The sequence below is a fragment of the Morus notabilis genome, unplaced genomic scaffold (genome assembly GCF_000414095.1).
Source record: "Morus notabilis unplaced genomic scaffold, ASM41409v2 Scaffold155, whole genome shotgun sequence".
In the NCBI taxonomy this organism is placed as follows: domain Eukaryota; kingdom Viridiplantae; phylum Streptophyta; class Magnoliopsida; order Rosales; family Moraceae; genus Morus; species Morus notabilis.
The window spans coordinates 590,357-597,536 of NW_010361021.1; the positions used below are offsets into that span (position 1 = coordinate 590,357).

At 37.9% G+C, this 7,180-nt stretch overlaps 1 protein-coding gene across 1 annotated transcript; it reads left to right on the top strand.

Annotated features, from left to right (window-relative positions):
• Nucleotides 1–2,526: 2,526 nt before the first annotated feature.
• Nucleotides 2,527–5,839, top strand: LOC21403980 (exosome complex exonuclease RRP46 homolog). The gene is made up of 8 exons (XM_024165605.1): nt 2,527–2,632; nt 2,965–3,078; nt 3,647–3,747; nt 4,128–4,148; nt 4,706–4,778; nt 4,856–4,923; nt 5,081–5,213; nt 5,529–5,839. The coding sequence occupies exons 1-8, from the start codon at nt 2,527–2,529 to the stop codon at nt 5,624–5,626; spliced, it is 714 nt and encodes a 237-aa protein (XP_024021373.1). The 3' UTR covers nt 5,627–5,839.
• The last annotated feature ends 1,341 nt before the right edge of the window (nt 5,840–7,180 follow it).

Here is a 7,180-nt window from a genome sequence, read left to right on the forward strand (position 1 = left end):
AATAATACTTGTGCTAAAAAATAAATGATAGCGATCTTTGCTTTATCGCTACCTTTTATCTTCTTCCCTGTGAGTAATTTTCTTAAATCAGCAACAAGTACTACGTGGGACTTAAAATGCTCCAATAATCTTCTATTCTTTGAAGCTTTCAAGATCACGTCCGGCTCTGGAGTTTCCCCGCAGTTCAATCCAGTAATTAATATAAATTCCCTCATTCCAAACCTAGTTGTGGTTCCATTAACCATGAACCACAACTCATGTCTCTTTTTTATTTCTATCCGCCTCAAAAGCATATACTGTGTCAACACTCCAAAATAAATCATATTTTCAGACATCGAAATAAAATGTCCGAAGGCAGACTCCTTGAAAATTGGCATTTCTGTTTCGGGGTCTAGATTCTGCCTGATTACCTCCAAAGCCTCGATCTTTGACTTCATAGTCACTTTCACTGGGAAATACTGCCGCACAGGATCCATGATCATCTTTAGATGTCCGATCCCAGGAAGTTCACCTGTGTTGTACTTTGGGAGGTCATACTGAAAAAGAAGAAAAAACACACCAGTCAGAACCGACCAAAACAACAGAACTGACCAGAATAGACCAAAAAACCAACAAGAACCGACTGAACTGACCATGACCCGACCCAAAATCCCCGTAGAACTGACCAAACAGACAGAATCGACCAAAACCGACCAGAACCGACCAAAACTGACTAAAACTGACCTAAACCGACCAAGAACCGACCACCAACCGACCAAGAACTGACCTCACCAAGAACCGACCCCTCTCGACAAGAACCGACTAAGAACCGACCACCAGAAACGACTTAAAACTGACCTAGAACCGACTGAGAACAGACCAGAACCAAAACCGACTAAGAATCGACTATGAACAGACCAATGTTGCTTATATTAAGTTTTTGTTCTTGCAAAAATATATAAGAAAAAGTAAAACAAGAATATTACCTCAGCAGATTCCGTTGCCTCGTCAACAACTATTTGGGAAATGACCGTTTTAGTTGAGGAAGAAGAGCTGGTTTTTTATGCCATTTTAGTCAGATTTTGGTAAGCAGGTGGTCGGTTTTTGTGGTCGGGAATTTGGTGAGTGGTCGGGGTCAGTTTTTGGTCGGTTTTAGTGGGAAGGGAGTCAGTTTTTGATGAACGGTCGGTGTTTGGTGAGTGGTTGGTCGGTCGAGATGAGAGAGATCGGAGAGTGGATCGGAGAGAGAGAGAGAGAAATAGGTGAGAGGAAAGCCGGCGGTCAGTCGTGAGGTTGGTGACTGATCGGAGAGAAAAGCCGGCAGTCGGCGAGAGGTGATCGGAGAGAAAAACCGGTGGTCGGTCGTGAGAGAGCGCAGTCGGGGGAGCGAGGGTCGGGCGGTCGGTTTCGGGGGGAAGAGAGGGTCGAGCGGCGGTCGGTTTTGTGAGGAATGAGATTTTTGAAAATGACCTAGGACTAATAGGACCCATTTTTTGCCACGTAAGATACACATCATCATTTTTTTGTTATAAAAAAAAACTGGTCTATTTCCTCAAATTCTGATTTTCTCCGGTCTCTTTTATCAAATTTTCTCAACTCTCAGCCTCTCAGCCTCCCCTCGTGTTGTCTCGCCTCAGCCTCTCAGCCACCTCTCGTGCTCTCTCGCCTCAGCCTCCCTCAGCCTCTCTCAGTCCAGCCTTCGCTCTCTCAGCCAAAGCTCTCTCCCTCCGTTTATCTTTCTTCTCTCTCTCGGACTCCTTCTCTCCGTTTATCTCCTGCGATTGTCGGCGGCGGAGTCCCCAAAATCTCTGTTCGTCGCTGGCTGAGACCGGATCTGGTTGGAGCTCACAATCTCTGCATTTGTAAGTACTCGATTGAGCTTTTTTTTTTTAATGTCGATTTGGTGTTGGTGGTTTTGAATGTCGATTTGGGTTTCCAGATTTTGTACAAATTTTTTCTTCGACAGCCATTTGATCTCGTAAGCTACATCTTATTGCCTTTTACTCCGAATCTGTTGAGTTCTGTTTCGTTCCTTGAAATTGCTAATCGCTGCATATTATACCCTTTTCCTTATGTTGATCTTTATCGCTGAATTCTATCTCGATGACAAAATGTTGTGCAAAAGCTGAGATTATAGGACAAATTTTGCAGTGCTTTTACTTTACTGTATAGTAATTGTTTCTGGTGTTTTGGTTCATCTGGGCATAGTATGAATGCCATTGAAGAAACAAGAAGAACGGCAAAGAAATGGTCAAGATTAGGAACCAACCATTTGAAATGCAACTGCTAATGTTAATGAAATTAAAAAAAAAAACAAAAGACATTAAGAAATTAAAAAAAAAAAAAAAACGTAAGAGAGAAGAACATGACCAATTGTTAATTGGGATTTTGAATATTGAGGTTGAGTTCGTTAGAGCTTTAAGTTTCATACCATGTCTATTTTGGTCATTTTACATACCCACAGCAATTCTTACATTAATTTTGAAACCAGCACAACTACTATAATTATAATTTTTGTTTTGTTTTTTTCAGCAGCGGAAGATATCGATGGAGATCGATAGAATCGATGGGCGAACGCCGAACCAGTTGAGACCACTCACTTGTTCTCGCAACGTTCTTAACCGTGCCCATGGCTCTTCCAGTTGGTCCCAAGGTTTCTTTCGTCTCTCTAATTATTGACTCATCTTTCATTTTCTCTTTCGAGTTTGAGAACTTGAGTTAAAAAAGAAAAAACTTGTCGGAGAAAAAGTTAAAATTTAAATTTTTGTGAGAAAATATTAACGAGAACTTGAGTTAAAAGAAAAAACGTAGAAAAATTAAAATTAAAATTTTTGCCAGAGAAAACATTCAAACCAGTCAATGAACGGGTCCGAATTCTCTCTCTCTTGAACTTCCAATATTGTATCATAGTTCTGAAGGGATTTTGTTTGTTTTGAAATGGGCTACTTTTGTTAGAAACTTATGTTTAGTTTTTTTGTTCAATAGGGGATACCAAAGTTCTTGCTGCTGTTTATGGACCAAAAGCAGGAACAAAGAAGAACGAAAACCCTGAGAAGACTTGTATTGAAGTTATTTGGAAACCTAAAACTGGGCAGACTGGTAACTCTCTATTCTTTTTTCTTTCAATAAGATTTTCCATGTTATTAATAGTATAAGGTTCTTTTTTTTTGGGTGGTGCTACATTTTGATCAGTAGAAAAGATGCATATAGTTTTATTTACTTTTCTTTGTTAATGTGAATATAAAATTAGGTCTTTAACACACCCTTTTTCTGTTAGAGGCTGTGAATCCAAACTTGTTTGGAAATCTCTCGGTAAATACATGAAAATGGGATTTAACAAACTATATAATATTTCGGGAGAACTTAGTGATGGGAACGCTTGTTGTTGGTGAATAAATCTTATAATTGAACGTATTTGGAAGTGATTATTTCTTAATGGATAGTGAAATGAATCAAACTTAAATGAATTGCGTTTAGCTTTTGCTTGGTTTGTCGTTCCACAAATGGAAACGTTTTTTATTTCTCTGTTTCTTTTGAGATTTTGGCTATTGCTGATCACTGTTATGGGATACGACACATGCATTTTTTGTGTATGATTTTCTCTTGCAATATAATGCATATTTATATTATTCTTATTGCTATTTGCTAAACTTTCTTCATATGTTAGGAAAATCAGAAAGGGAGTACGAGATGATATTGAAGAGAACATTGCAAAGTATCTGCATTTTGACCGTCAATCCAAATACAACAACATTAGTTATAATACAAGTGAGTTCATTTTCCCCTTTTATATTCCGTGAATATATTTGATTCTTATAAATTGCCCTGGTATTCGTGTTTGGTGTACCATTCATCACTACTCTCGCTCTCTCTTTTTTCCCCCTTATTACTGCAGTTTTGCTTCCTCTTCAGTTAGTTGTTATTTATTTGTTTGATATAAATCATAACCTTTTCCTAGTTTTTAGCTTTGATTTCTCAGCATCATGGAACATCATAAATGTTAGGCTTTGTTTTAAATATTGTAAATCAAAGCCGCTAACTGCATTTTTTTTTTTTTTCCTTGGATATGCTGCCTGTAGTATTCAAAAATTGCTGATTTAGTAAATGGCTTCTTACTTATGACCATTAAGTTTCCTGTTTCTTTGCAGGTTGTCAACGATGATGGTGCAGTATCCTTCAAAGGTTACGCTTTTTATTAACATTGTAGCTTTTCCAACCGGATTTTAAAGCAGTATTTCAACCTATTTTGCACTGTAACTTATATTACTAATATTTCGTTATGTTTCTTTTTGTATGAAGGAATTTTTGGTTTCTCTTTTATAGGAAACACAGTATTTTTCAGAAGGTTAAAAAGTGACAGTTGAAATAAAGGTTTCTCCTGAATGCTTTACTTTGAAATTCGTATTAAAGATTCTAAAAAATCATAGAAATCAGTATTTCACTGTATAGTTAATCAGGGCATGAGTAATAGTTACAAGTTTGACTTATATATTCAAGGAATCTTGTTCAACTTTATATAATTTGGGGGTTCACCATTCTTGGAATGTTGACATCTACTTTTGTAGCTCTGTCAAGTGATACAAGTTTGACATGTATATTCAATGAGCCATGCTGTCTTTGCATGTATAAAGAGGCTTTTTAGTGTGGTTCGACATCTTAACTTTTACTAGATTTTTGCTCTATCTTCTCAAATTGTCATTTGTACCTTGACTTGATACTCGTGTAGCTTCTCCCTTGTTCCATAAACGCTGCATGCGCTGCACTTGTAGATGCTGGAGTTCCTCTAAAACATCTTGCTAGTAGTAACACTTATGTTTGTCTCGGTTTTGCCCTCTCTTTATTGAATGTTTGCTGACTTTATAATTGGATTGCACAGTTGCAATATGTTGCGGTCTGGCAGAAAGCGGATATGTTATACTGGACCCTGCCAAGCTAGAAGAACAGGTTAATGAATTTCATAGTTAAATTTACTTTGTCCATGGTCATAGTATGTCTTTCACTCTACTGGATATCTCCTTGCAGTTTAGGACATATGTAGCGGCTCATTTTGTGTTTGTATACAGAGTTTTGGTCTTACCTTGTTTCTGTTTCATAATGGCAGAAAATGAAGGCTTTTCCATATCTCGTCTTCCCAAACTCAGTTCTCTCAGTCCTTCCTGAAGGATCACCAAAGGTAGAAGGTGAACTCATGGAAAATGGGATCATCACGTCTGTTACACAGGGTGCAATGGCAGGTAACTCTTAATAACCGTCATTCTTGTTTTATCCCTACATTCTTGATCTTCACTGTTTCGTACTTTTCTACCAGTAAAAACTGATATTAGCCTTAGCTTTTTTGTCTTTTCTTGAGCTTAACTTTGTCCAAGTAAACAAGTAAATATGCATATCATACTTCAACTTGCCAATATTCACTATGTAATATAGGAAACAAGCTGGGGAAATATACGTCTCCTGAGCTAAAAGTCGTCTCATGGGTCCTAAAAAAGTGTGAGTTTAACAATGAAGTAATTTTCTGATTAGCAGTATTGTTTTTTTTTGTTTTGTTTTAGTGGACAACTACTTCCACTGTCTAGAACGAGGGCGTGCGGCCAATGAAAAGATGTCTGCTTTTCTCAGGAGGAGTTTGCAACCCCAACTCCCGGGTTGACTCAATTAAAGCCGGGTGTTTGGCCTGGCATAACGTAGCAGCTGTATTTTACAGTTTTGAATCATTAGTTGGATTTCAGTTGGAACCAGAACGCCACCATTTCCTGTGGCTGCAGTGACCTTAGTTGGGGTGGGTTTAATAATAATTATTACCATATCCTGATAGCATAACTGTATTAAAAACCTCAGCCCAATATAATGCAAAAATTCCAGTTAGCCCTCTTGCTGTGAAATTGTGCACTTCTCCCTCTTTTTTCAGGGTATTTTTAAGATGCGGAATCTGGTCGATGGTAAACATGAAACTGAAATTTTAAAAGAACAACCACAACATGTGTAAAATGTTTTTAAGGGCATCGTAAAGAACATTTTGCTCAAGATTGTGAATTCACAACATATATAGCATCTGTTAAGTTCCAAATGCCGAATAAGTCGATAACAGAAGCTTTGTTACACGTTTTACTTTACAACGTTGAGCACATTGCATCTCCAATCCAAGTTGAATATTTCTGCTTCATATTAGAACCTCGGGCAGTTTAAAAATGCAGCCTTGTTGGAATCTTTCTGGACAAACTTCACATTATTATGTTGTATGAGATCTGGTTCTCAAAAGCATTGATGATAAAGGTCTGAAAGAGTTATTCAATAAGAAACATAAATCGTTTGTTTTCAGGACTTGCCGAGTGGAGGTTGTCTAAAACATACGAAACAATTATGTTTCAGATTATCAGAATTCACAATATAAGAACGTGTTGTGAATGGAAACTAGTGCAAATACTAGCTACTTACCCTGGTCTGTGTACCAAAACCTCTGAGAGCATGACGTATATCGCATGGGACTAGTCGGGCTCGTTCCAGATACCCACTGGTAAAAAAAAAAAAAAAAACCATATCAAACAAAATATCATGATAAAAGCTTTGCATTCGTAAAATAAATCTGGGAATTTCATGCCCAAAATTGTTGTATTGTACACAATTCTAATTGGTTATAGAACATTGATTGCTAATGCTAACTAGTGATCAGACAGAGTTCAGTCCCTAGAGAACTCTGCATCATGTCATACCTGAGATCCTTTTGGATTCCTTTTCATCAAACCTTTTCAGTGATTACTTCTCACTTGAGCCTCTCCACCACCTGAGGAGCCGAGCCAGTGAACTTTACCCAGTCTAATCATCAACCAGCTATACATAACATATACAGTTACTGTCACATACACAGCCAGTCAAATTGTGCCCTGTACCATTTGCATTCGCCTTGCCGGAAAATAGATTGCTTAGTTTTCAAGCAAACCTCAATACTGCTATTGCCATCAAAGTTGCAGCTCTGAAATAGATATCTTTCACACTCTTGTCCACTTTGTTCATCATTTCCTCTTCCTTCAAACCCAGCTTGCCTTGGTTCTTGTTGACGTAGACAATTGTGTCCCTCAACTTATTAACTGCCTAAGAGAGCCAAAAAAGCCCAAATCCTAATCCGGTGTTGAAGAGTCTTGTAGTGCAAAAGGGTACCCTCGAACAAGCTAATTTACACATGACCCAGAAGAGAACGGCCATGCCA

Bases quoted from the DNA above. Each gene is read 5' to 3' on its own strand.
- LOC21403980 (XM_024165605.1), top strand. From the start codon at position 2,527: ATGGAGATCGATAGAATCGATGGGCGAACGCCGAACCAGTTGAGACCA. The intron at 2,633-2,964 runs GTTTCTTTCGTC...TTTGTTCAATAG, and splicing joins CTCTTCCAGTTGGTCCCAAG to GGGATACCAAAGTTCTTGCT. The intron at 3,748-4,127 runs GTGAGTTCATTT...GTTTCTTTGCAG, and splicing joins CAACATTAGTTATAATACAA to GTTGTCAACGATGATGGTGC.